The sequence below is a fragment of the Platalea leucorodia genome, assembly GCF_965183815.1.
Source record: "Platalea leucorodia genome assembly, chromosome: 12".
Lineage (NCBI taxonomy): Eukaryota > Metazoa > Chordata > Aves > Pelecaniformes > Threskiornithidae > Platalea > Platalea leucorodia.
In genome coordinates this window covers 15,008,529-15,019,923 of record NC_138834.1, presented here as the reverse complement: position 1 = coordinate 15,019,923, position 11,395 = coordinate 15,008,529, and the positions used below count along the sequence as shown (strand labels likewise).

The following is an 11,395-nucleotide window of genomic DNA, read 5'->3' as shown; positions in this document are numbered from 1 at the left end:
TCCCAGGGAGCTGCGGGAGCCTCCGGCTGCCCCTGGCAACGGTGTTGTGCTGCCGCCATCGCGGCTGCTCGGTGTCCTGGCTCCTCTGCGCCGGCCCCTGGGCGAGGAGATGCCGGGTGAGATGGCCTCGGACACGGAGGAGCGTTTGCGCGCGGCTTTGCGGGACAAGCTGCGGCTGCGGTGAGCGAGGTCCCCCCGTCCTCCCCGCGGGACGGGTGCCGCTGGCTGGAGGCGAGCGAGGGCTCGGCAGCGGGGCCAGCGCGTCCCCCCCGGGCTGTTGGCTTGGGTTCCTGTCGCTGGGTCCCCGGGGTGCCAGGGTGGGCGTCACTGGGTGGGTGCTGGGTCCCCCGCTGGGGCACCCAGGGAGGAGAGGGCCCCCTGCTAGCTATCCGGGCTCCGTCTCCACCTGCACCCCATCCAGAGATGCCGGGACACTTGGGTGCCCGTGTGCTGCCCGCGGTGCTCCCGGGTGGCTCTCACACGGGCGTCCCCCCCCGGCAGCAGAGCTCCTGCCGCCGGGGAAGCTGAGGCTGGGCTGCGACTCCCTCCCGAGCTGGGGGGAGGCTGAAGCGGGAGGGACGGGCAGGAGCGAGGGTGGGCGACGGGCGCGCGGGCCAGGCAGGCAGCGGGGGTCCCTGGGGGGTCCCGGCTGCGCCACGGTGGCGGGTGCCCCTGCCCCTGCTCTCCCCACCCGGCCACGATGAGCCACGCCACCCACGGCAGGACGGTGCCAGCGTGGGACGCCACCGCGCTGCTGCCCTCCACGCGCTTGCTGCTGAAGAGGCGGGAGGTGGCGGAGGTGGAGCGGGCGCTGCAGAGCCAGCGGGAGGTGAGGGCACCCCCAGCCCCTCCATGGGCCCCGCCATGGGGCTGCGGCCATGGCCGTGGTGTGCCACGGGATACAAGCAGCCGGCGGGCACGTCCCCAGCCCTTCACGGGCTGGCACCCGTCCCCTCGCCGGGCACCCTGGCAGGGGGCGACGCTCTCAGCGCCCGGCGGTCCCCAGGAGTTTCGGCAGAGGATGGAGCGCCTGGAGCAGCGCCGGCAGCAGCTGGGCCAGCGGAAAGACCAGCGCCGGGACGTCATCCTCAAATTCGACGCCTTCCTCAAGGTGCCAGGGCGGGGGCCGGGGCCGGGCAGGCCATGGGGGCCACGCTGACCGCGTCCCCACACCGCAGGTTTCGGCGGCGAGGCAGGAGCGGGCGCTGCGGCGGGCAGATGAGGAGCAGGCGCGGGCGGCGGGGCGGGGTGCGGAGGCTGCCCGCCTGCACCGGGAGCTCACGGGGCTGCTACGGCGCAGGGAGCGCCTGGCCCGGCGCCTGCGGAGCCTCCGCGGCTTTGGTGACTACCTGCGGGGCGTGCTGGCCAGGACGGGGCAGGTGAGCGCGGGGGTCCCCGTCCCACGGTGCCACCCTGCGTGTCCCCAAAGCCCCTTGTGGGTGCCAACCCCCAGAGCAGCAGCCCCCGCAGCCTCTCAGCCCCCTCCTGCTCCCAGTTCCAGGACGTCCCGGCCATGCTGGCCCATTTCGGGGCGCTGGCGGGGGCGCGGGCAGCCCTGGCGCAACAGGCAGAAGCCGGGCAGGAGCGGCTGGCCCAGGGCTGGGCACGGCTCCGGCGGTACCAGGAGGCGGCCGGCAGCGAGCTCCTGCGCACCAACGACGAGCTGGCCCAGCTCCACGCACAGCTGGAGGCCACCCGCCATGACGCGCTCCAGGCGGTAAGGGGGGACGTGGGGTGCCCGAGGACCCCCCCAGGGAGAGGGGCAGCACTATGGGCCCCAAGCGCGCTGCACAGGGGAGGGGGCCAACGCGGTGGTGGTGGGAAGCCGGGCGGCAGCCCCTGGGCTGAGCTGGGGGTCCCCAAACACCCAGAAAGCATCGTCAGCAGGCGTGCACGGGGGACACGCGCAGCCAGGCCTCCTGGGACCCCGCCCCGATCAGAGGGGTGCAGGGGCCACGGGGCAGTGGCTGGGGGGTGCCCAGGGCTCTCTGTCCCCCAGGAGTCCCACTGGGCCCACATCCAGAGCACGGCCACCCAGAAGACCCTGCTGCTGGGGCGGATCAAGCTGGCAGTGCTGAACCTCTTCCAGCTCGCCTCCGCGCGGCTCAGCGTCCCCGCGAAGGTGGCCCCGGAGGACACCGAGGCCCAGCTGGACACGGTCAGCGCAGCCCTCTCCCCTGGGTGGCACGCAGGGACATTTGTGTCCCCGGATGGCTGCGGCATCAAGGTCCCTGTCTCCGTAGGTGCTGCTCTGCATGCAGGACCTGGCTGCCATCTGTGCCGAGCTGCGCCCCAGGCAGCCGGGGCCACGTCCTCCACGCTCGCCCGTTGCTACCAGCGTGCGCCCGCTGCGTCGCCGCAGTGCCAGGGTGCCTCCAAGCCAGGAATAGCCCCCGGGGGACAACCGCCCGCTCCCGGGGCTGGGGAGAGGCTGCCACGGCCCCCGTGGAGCCGCAGGACCCGCGGCACCCCCCTGGGGATGGAGGTCGCCCCCCAAGTCTGGGAACCCCCCTGAGAGGCAGCGTGGACGCAGCGGCACAGGCACCCTGGGGTGGCACCGCATCGGGGCGGGGGCGCCCCAGGCAGCAGGACCCGGCTGCCGCGGAGGAAGGGGGGGCGGCTGCTGGCGTTCAGGCTGTTGGTATCTCCGAAGGCGTCTGCCGTCAAAATATACCCCAGCCTTGGACCCGCGGCACCCGCTTGTTCTAGGGCTGCGCCTGGGGGTGGCCCAAGGCGGGGAGGAATTACCCCGGGCACGATGCTCGTGGCAAGGACGAAGAGGAGTCAGGCTGCAAAACCAGCCATGTATTTAATGTCCCCTTCCCCGGCAGCCAGCCCAGGCGTGGGGGGGAGCCGCTGGGGCACGGCCCCCTCCCCTACACCCTCTTCCGCAGCTTGCCCTTCTTGGTGGCCCCCGCCCGGCGCCCAAAGGCCATCTGCCGCAGCTCCTGCACCCGCTGCCGGTTCCTGGCCTTCAGGCGCTTCAGCCCCCCGCTCTGCAGGAAGCGCTGCTTGGCCGCCTTCTTGCGCTGCTTCAGAATCTGCTGCTTGTTCTTCAGCTCCGAGCGCACCCTGCCCCGGGCCGGGGGCTGCCCGGGCCCTGCGGGGGGGACACAGCCAAGCTCAGCTCGGAGGCCAAAGCGAGGTGGCGGGGACGCGATGGGGAGCTCCATCGCTTGCTCCAGGTACTCACCGTGCCCGCGCCTGTGCTTCCCTCTGAACTGCTGCTCCCTGCCTCGTTCGTTGTCCTCGTCCTCGTCCCGCTCATCCACCTTGTATTTCTGCTTCCACTTCTCATAGCTGGGCCAGGGTGGGTTAAGGGAGCACGCGGCGACTCCCCATCGCTCGACCCACCGCAGCGCCTGACCTGCCACCCCCCCCACGCCACTGCCCCGGCGCAGGATCGACCCCCGGCAGCAGGGCACGATGCCGCGCGGCTGCCGGTGGCTCCGGCCCCGCTCCCCCTCGCCCCGGCGCAGGCAGGCAGCAGCGCCCGCAGGCAGGATACAGGTTGTTCTTGTAGGAGCTGCTGATGTAGCGCCCGCTCTCCGTCCGCACCTTCTTCTTGTCCTCCTGGCCCGTCTGCCCCACGAACCGCTTCTTCTTGCGGTCCCTGTGAGAGAGGGGAGGGCGGTGGGAACCCCAGCCCTGATTTTCCCCCCCGCCCCCATGGCCAGACCCCACTCACCACTTCAGCAGCTGCTTGCTCTTGTTGAGGTTGTGGTTTTCATCACCCATGAGATCCAGGACGGCTCCGGCCGCCTGCTGCTCGAAGGCGCTGCCCTCGCCGCCCACGCTCAGCCTGCAAAGGGAGGGAGATGAGAGCAGCCCCCGGGGCAGGACGGCGGCGGGAGCCCTCTCGGACTCACCCCCTCTCGCTCTCGAAGTCCTTGGGCCGGTACGGGATGTAGAAGTCCTCGTCCCGCTGCGTCGGCTGCTGGGGCTTTTTCCTGGCGCCGTCTTCTCCCCCTCTTCCACCCCGTTTTCGCTTCTGGCCCACCACGGTGGAGAACACGGCCTGGAAGGAGATGGGGGATGGGGTGGAGGAGCCGTGTCCCCCCACCAGTCACTGCGCCAGCCCCCGAGCCCTGGCACAGCCCGGGGGCCCCGGTGCTGCCAGCACCCGGCTGAGGCCGCCTTGCAGCAGCTCCCGCATCCACGGCAAACCACCCCCACCCTTGTCCCGTTACCTGGAGTTCTTCCTCCTCTCCTTCTCCCTCCTCGGGCTCAGGGGGGGCCGGGGCCAGCCCCTGCCCTTTGAGAGATGCTGCCCGCTTCTCCTGCTGCCCGCGCTGGAACTTCTCGATGAGGGCACGGTCGTGGCGCCGCTTCGACCGCATCACGGTGCTGGCCAGCGTCCGGGACGTGGCGTTGATCTCGAAGATGGTCTGCTCCCGGGGCGCGAGCGTGAGCGGCGCGGCCGGCCGCACGGACCTTCCCTCCCGCCCCAACCCAGGCGCCTCGTGCCCGAGGCCAGGTCTCAACTCACCGCCTTGGACTTGTAGGTTTTAATGCTGTCCACGAACTTCAGCCTCTCCAGCTCGGTGTCTTCAAAGCGAGCGCCTGGGGAATGCGGGCACGGAGAGGGGCACGGATCAGCTCCGTGGCGAGGGGAAGGGGGTCCCCTCCCTCGGCATCCCCGAGGTGCTCACTGAAGAGCGGGTGGATGCCCAGCTGGGACACATCCAGGTCCTTCGCCCTCTTGATGGACTCGGGCGAGGGGCCGGGCCGGGACCGCAGGTACTGCTTCTGGGCGTTGTCGGCGACGCGGCGCAGGCTCCGCAGCTCCAGCGAGCCCTCGTGGTCCGTCAGCAGCAGGCACTCCTCGTCATCCACCAGGCTCTGGGGGACGCGGCCCAGGACCCCGCCGGCATCTGCAGCCCGGGGGACACCATGTCACCTCGCCGGCACCCACCCTGGGCTTGTGGCAGCGGGCACGGCAGCAAACCAGGATTTAACAGAGCAGAGCTACCGGCCACGGGGAGCTTGGTGGTGTTAAATCAGCATCCCTGACACACCAGAGCCCCCAGCACCTCATTTTCCCCAGCTGCACCCCAGTAATGAGAGCGTATTGCCCCTCTGCACAAATGCCAACCACAAGACCACAAACTCCAGCACTGGCCAAGGATAAAACCACAGCGGCCACGTGGCCAGTGCCCCAGCTTGGACATGCAGCCACCCCGATGCCTGCAACCAGGTCTCCCTTACCAGCGGGCATCTCCTGGGCACCGGCGAGGACGAGCGGGCGCCCCAGGAAGAGGTGGAGGTCAAAGACGTAGGGCATCTCATCGGGAGCCACCAGCGAGTAGGCAATGCCGCTCCGGCCAGCGCGGGCCACGCGACCTGGCAAGGGGAGGAGGAGAGTGGGAAACCAGACCCAGTGCCAGCCCAGCCTGCCCCCACCCGGGCAGGGACCCGCTGGTGCCCCTGGGAGCCCACGCACGTGGCATTTACCAGGTGGGCACGGCTGGCAGGGGGCTGCGGGCTGCTGAGGAACGGGGCAAAGGGGAGCCCACCACGGTGCCATCCTGAAGGGAAGGCGCCAGCCCTGGCCCCAAGAGCCCCCGCAGATGCAGCTGGGAAATCAGGGACATTCCTGCCCCTGCTTTGTCCCCAGCCTGCCTCCTGGTGTCACAACACGGTGACCTCCTGCCCCAAAGATATCACCGCCAAGTCAGGGGCATCAGTGCCAGCCCAGTGAGCGCAGGGATGGGAAAAACAGGGGACAAGGGACAGCCCACCCACACCCTCCCTAGCACCCTGAGGGACCCCCAGGTTGCAAAGACCCCTGTGCAGGGCACCGGCACCCACCGACACGATGCAGGAAGAGCTTGGCCTTGGCGGGGAAGCTGTAGTTGATGACGTTGTCCAGCATGGGGATGTCGAGCCCGCGGGCGGCCACGTCGGTGACCAGCAGCACCGGGCACTTGCCCTGGGCGAACTTGGCGATGTTGATCTTGCGGGCGGTCTGGTCCAGCGAGCTGTAGATGTGTGTGCAGCGGATGCCCTGGGCCGTCAGCAGCTGGGGAGGGGAGAAGAGAGCTCAGATCCCACCTGGGCACGCACCCTCAGCCAAGGGACAGACCCCAGGGTGCCCACTCGGATCCCCAAATCCCACTGCGCTCCCCGAGGGGTAGGTGGATGCAGTACCTCCGTGATCATGCATGCTGGGATTTCTTCTGCAACCCAGCAAAACAGAGGCAGAGACTCCAGCAGGGACGTGCCCACAGATGCAGACCCCATGCGGGTGTGGAAAGGGCTCCTAGGCACCCGCAGCAGCCCGCCCTTTAACAGGGGTACGTGCTGGGCATCCCCAAATGCCACTTGCCTCCTTGAGATACTCCGTGTGGTGCTTGGTGGCCACGAAGACGACCGTCTGGTCCTGGGGCTTCACCACGCTCCGGAGCAGGTGGAGCAGCACGGCCGGTTTGTCGTCCCCGCGCACGTGGAAGAAAGCCAGCTGCAAAGGGAGGGCAGAGCTCAGCCCCTCTGCGCCCCCACGCCAGACATCGCCACCCCTCCTGTCCCCTCCTCGCCAGCCTGGAGCCGCTGCAGGGTGGCTTGCAGTGGGCAGGGGGCACAAAGCCCACCTCGAGTCCCCGTGGCCCCTCTCACCTTGAGCTGCTCGCTGAGCTTGGACTCCACGTCCAGACGGATCAGCATCGGCTCGGTGAGACCTGTGGGATGTGGTGACACGCAGGACATGGGTCGCAGGTGGGATGCGCTACTGGGACCAGCCCCACCCTTTGGCCTGGGGACACCCACTCGGCCCACCATTAACCCAGCTCGGTTTCGCCAGTCCTGGGCCCAGCCCCGCTGCGGGACGGTGCCGTGTCCCCGTCCCCAGGCTCCCCCCGCCGCTCTCTGCCCCACGCTCCTCACCAGCCCGGGCAAACTCGACGAGCAGCTTGGGCAGCGTGGCGGAGAAGAGCACGGTCTGGTGGCAGTCCGGGAGCCGGGCGATGATCTCCTGGAGCTGCTCGGCGAAGCCCATCTCGAAGAGCCTGCAGGGGACGGGACACGGGACGTGGCAGCGCCTGTTCGGTCCCTCCGTGCCCAGCCCTGCCACCCCTCAGGGCACCTCGCTCCCGCCGTCGCTCACCCCGTGCACGGGGACACCGCCAGCCCCGGGGACCCCCCTGCACCCCGCTGACCTGTCGGCCTCGTCGAACACCACGTACTCCACGGTGTGCAGCTTCAGTTTCATCTCCACCGCCACGTGCACCAGGCGCCCGGGGGTGGCGATGATTCTGCAGGGACAGAGCTGGTGACAGGACCGGGTCGCAGGGGGGATGGTGTCCCCGCACCATCCCAGGTGCAGGTCCCAAATCCGACCCAGAGAAAATCCAACAGAGACCCCCACGGGGGGCACGGGAAGATGCTCCAAGGGAACACCAGGACACGTCCATCAGCCACAGCGGCTGTAAACACCAGGGATGTCCCCAGACAGTGGGTGGCTCTCAGGGGCCATTTCCCCACTGGTCCCTCCCTGTGTCCCCACTCACATGTCGGGGTTCTCGTGCAGGGCGGCGAACTGGTCCTCCATCCTGCGAGAAGCGGGGAGAGACTGGGGCGGCGCCGGGCTGCACGGGGCAGCTCAGCCCCTCACCAGGTTTTGGGGAGGCTTTAGGGAAGCGGGGACCGGTGGGGACATGGGGACAGCTTACTTGTCTCCTCCCAGGATCAGGGCTGTCTTCAAGCCTGTGAACTTGCCCAGCTGCGGGGTGAGAAAGAAACGTGTCAGCAGGGCGTTAAAACCAATCCCCTTCCCCCCATTGTCCCCGCTCACCCCCGTTGTCCCCCTTGTCCCCCCTTGTACCTCCTTGGTGAACTTCAGGGTCTGCAGGGCCAGCTCACGGGTGGGCGAGAGGACGAGGGCGCGCGCCCCGGCCTGGCTGGGCGCCTTCAGCCGCTCGAACATGGGGATGAGGAAGCAGGCCGTCTTCCCGCTGCCCGTCCGCGCCATCGCCACCACGTCCCGGCCGCGCAGGATGGCGGGGATGCTCTGCGAGACACCGCCCCGCTGTCACCGTCACTGTCCCACCACCACCACCCCGGGACAGGGGTCCCGCCGCCCCCCGCGCTCACCTTCCTCTGGATGGGGGTGGGCACCTTGTAGCCCTTCTTCATGATGCCCTTGAAGACGGGGTAGCTGAGGCCTGCGGGGACGGGGACAGGTGAGGGGGCGCGGGCAGGAGGGGACGGTCCCCATCCCGGGGCAGCTGCCTCCCGCCCCGCACGCACCCATGGACTGGAAGCCCCCGGATTTCTTCTTCTTCTGGTTCTGGGCCCGCACCATGGCCCGCGTGTCCGGCTCGGCGTCGGCACCGTCATCCTCCTCGGTGGCGGGGAAGGCGGGCAGCGAGGGCGCGGGGACCTGGGGACGGCGGGGGAACACGGCTGCGGCGATGGGTGTCCCGGCGGGGCCGGGGCAGGGACACCGGTACTGGGATACTGGCACTGGGGACATTGGTACTGGGATACTGGCACTGGGGACACTGGCACACAGGGATAATGGCACATGGGGACTGGGGACACTGGTTTTGGGGACAGCAGCACACAGGGATTGGTGACACCAGTACCGGAGACGCTGGCACATGGGGACTGGGGATACTGGTACTGGGGACATGGGCACTGGGGACACTGGTACCGAGAATGCCAGCACCGGGCACAGGGGCCACCGGCACCGGGCACAGGGGACACCGGCACACGGGAACCAGGGGCACCGGCACCGGGCGCAGTGGGGACCCTGGCACGTGGGGACCGGGCACAGGGGGCACCGGTACCGGGCGCAGCGGGGGCCCCGGCACACGGGGACCGGGCACACCGGTACCGAGGACACCGGCACGGGGCCCGCCGCCCTCCAGACCCCCCCGTCCCCACCCTGTCCCTACCGGCGCTCCCCGGGGCTGGCGGCGGGCCCTCGCCGGCGCCATGTCGGTAGCGGCGGCGGAAGCACGTGGTGGTGGGCGGGGCCGGAAGGGGCGGGGCCGGTTCCACCCCCGCCCGCGGCGGCCATGCGGGCGGCGGGGCCGGTACCGGTACCGGGAGGCGGCTCCGCTCCCCGGGGAGGCCGGGGCCGGGGCGTCCGCCGGGCGCGGGCGTCCTTCGTGGACGAGTCGCTGTTCGGCCGCCCCGCGGGGGCCCGCCCGGCGCCGCCCGGCTTCGCGCCTCCCTGGGCGGCTCCTCCTCCTCCTCCCGCCGGCGGCGGCCCCCGGCCGAGCGGTAAGTGCAGGTGAGCCCTCCTCGGCCCCCGCCCGCTGCCCCCGGCTCTCGGGGCTCCCCACGCCCCGGGGCTCCCCGCGGGGCCGGCGCCTGCGAGCCCCGGGCGGCCCTCGGGGGGGTCCGGGGCGATGCTCAGGGACCCAGCGGGGTTCGTCCCCCCCTCCCCGGGGCCGGGTCTCTGCGCTGTCGTGGCCGGGTGATATAAACACGGGGTTTTCCCTCCTTGCCGCCCCGCCAAGGTTGAGGAATCGCGCTCCCTCCTTCTGCGACGAGTCCCTCTTCGGCGCCAAGCCCGAGGGTCCGGCCTGGGCAGCTCCGCGGATGAGGAACGAAGAGGTGGCCAAGCTCCATCCGCTGCTCTGGAGCCCCTCGCCTGCTCCCCGAAGCCAGCCCGGCCTTTCCCCCCGCGCCAGGCAGGCGCCCCTGAGAGCCGTCCACCCGCCAGCCCCTGCGTCTCCTTCAGCACCAGGCTCTGAGGTGGGCCGCGAGGGCGAGTCCTGCGTCTGGAAGCGTCCCTTGGGCTCCGAAAGCCAGGGTGCTCCCGGCAGAGGACGTTCCCAGTCTCTCAGCCGGCTGAACGCCTCCTCGGATGGGCAGCGCCTGGCTTCAGACAGCGCCGAGACAGAAAGGTGTAAAAAACAGAGCCCTCCGACAGCCCCTGCGACCTGCCGAGGGTCTCTGCTGAGGGGTCGATCAACAAGCGTGTCCGGACCTTCTGTGGCCGTGAGCTCCAAGGCGGTGGGTGGTTGCAAACCCAGGCCTCCCTGGAAGTGAAGCCAAATGTCCCTCTGGACGTAAAGACAGCCTTAACCTACCCGAGGTGGGGCCTGACCTGGTGAGCGAGTCCATGAGGACACCGGGGCCTCCCGTGGCTGCGAGCGAAGGACGGGGCTGCTCTGCATGGGAGGATGAGCTGGGAACCGAGGGTGACCGCAGCACCGGAGCAGGACAGCCTTGGTGGTGACAGCAGCGTCCCTTGACTGTCTGGTGGTCGTTAGATGAGGAACGGTAACGAGTCAGGTTCCTTCTCTCCAGGATGTCCAGCCGGGAAGTCGGAACAGCAGGAGACGGGACTGCCTGCAGCGTGGGCGCAGGGGCGTCCGGGAGAAGGCCCAGGCACAGGTACCGCTGCAGCGTAGCTCGGCGGGGACGGGCAGGGCCCGAGCTCAGGTGGAGCTCCCAGAGCAGAGGGTGCCACCAGGGTGGAGGTCCCAGGCCAGGCTGGCCAGGGCAGCTGAAGTCCGAGGGCCCTGACGGGGACGTCTCCTGACCAGTTTTGGGGAGAGAGGAGCCCTGCTTCATCCTGCCTGTGGTGTACAATCGCTCGGGCTCGACGGGACTGCGGGAGGTCGCTAGCCCAACCTCCTGCTCGAGGCGGGTGAGCCGTGGCCTCAGGCAGGGCTGCTCAGGGCTTTATCCCGTCGGGTGGTGGAAATCCTGAAGGACAGAGGCTGCACCACCTCTCTGGCATCTCCCCTACTGCTCGACTGTCCTTGGGCTGAAAAGTTTCCCTTTTTATATCCAGTCGGAGCCTTTCTTGTTTCCGTTTGGGTCTGTTCTTTCATTCTGCTGTGCACCTGAGTGCAAAGCTTGGCTCAGACCTCACGGTCGCCTCCTTTTCATAGGTACTGGGAGGCTGCTCTGAGCCCCCCGAAACCTCCCCTGCTCCAGGCTGCCCGAGCCTCTGCGCGTGGGACGTGTGCTCCAGCCGTGACCGTCTTCGCGGCTCTCTGCTGGCCTTGCTCCGTTTCATCAACATTTTAATGGTCTCCTTTGGCAAGGAAGGAGAAGGGAGGACGAGCAGAGAGGTGAGGAATGGCATCGCGCTGCGTCCCGGTGGCGGTGGGATGCCCCCGAGCTGCGTGGGGTTTTGTGACAGAGAAGGCTCTGCCGCAGGGATATCGGCAGCTTCTGGCGATGAGGACGTGCTGAGCGGACGCGTAATCCTGTGGTTGTAGTGAGGGTTGTGAGGTGCTCTCACGGCAACGCCATGCTCGTGTCACCAAATAAATGATCGAAGGCAAATCTGCTGGGGCCTTGTGTTTGATCCGCGGGATGCTGCTGTGCGATCTGGGCGCAGCAAGCGTCTCCAGAGACTGAGCAAAGCAGCTCCTCCTCGATTTCCATTCCTGAGGTGGGAAAGAGCAACTCGATCTTTAGGAATACGAGT

General features: G+C 69.2%; 4 protein-coding genes across 4 annotated transcripts in view; 3 read left to right on the top strand and 1 right to left on the bottom strand.

Moving 5' to 3' along the window:
- Positions 1-121: 121 nt before the first annotated feature.
- Positions 122-2,813, top strand: CFAP73 (cilia and flagella associated protein 73; the record flags this gene model as incomplete). The annotated part of the gene is given in 8 exon segments (XM_082324822.1): positions 122-180; positions 706-829; positions 990-996; positions 999-1,111; positions 1,179-1,379; positions 1,496-1,717; positions 2,000-2,392; positions 2,394-2,813. Coding segments are annotated over 8 exon segments (1,539 nt in total).
- A 19-nt stretch (positions 2,814-2,832) lies between these two features.
- Positions 2,833-8,941, bottom strand: DDX54 (DEAD-box helicase 54). The gene is made up of 20 exons (XM_082324981.1): positions 8,895-8,941; positions 8,245-8,377; positions 8,089-8,159; positions 7,820-8,005; positions 7,668-7,717; positions 7,506-7,547; positions 7,155-7,250; positions 6,883-7,004; positions 6,616-6,677; positions 6,329-6,460; positions 5,812-6,022; positions 5,209-5,343; positions 4,653-4,874; positions 4,490-4,563; positions 4,191-4,388; positions 3,870-4,018; positions 3,689-3,802; positions 3,509-3,613; positions 3,194-3,300; positions 2,833-3,100 (listed from the first exon to the last, which is right to left on the bottom strand). Exons 1-20 carry the CDS (start codon positions 8,934-8,936, stop codon positions 2,877-2,879), a joined length of 2,475 nt encoding a protein of 824 aa, XP_082181107.1. The 5' UTR covers positions 8,937-8,941; the 3' UTR covers positions 2,833-2,876.
- Positions 8,935-11,241, top strand: RITA1 (RBPJ interacting and tubulin associated 1; the record flags this gene model as incomplete). Its single annotated transcript, XM_082324987.1, is given in 4 exon segments — positions 8,935-9,010; positions 9,013-9,235; positions 9,465-10,347; positions 10,851-11,241. Coding segments are annotated over 3 exon segments (834 nt in total). The 3' UTR covers positions 10,000-10,347; positions 10,851-11,241.
- Positions 10,969-11,395, top strand: part of TPCN1 (two pore segment channel 1) — a 54,472-nt gene continuing 54,045 nt past the window's right edge. The window contains exon 1 of the mRNA XM_082324986.1: positions 10,969-11,033. The gene's annotated coding sequence lies outside the window, so the exon portion shown is untranslated. The remainder of the gene's footprint in view (positions 11,034-11,395) is intronic.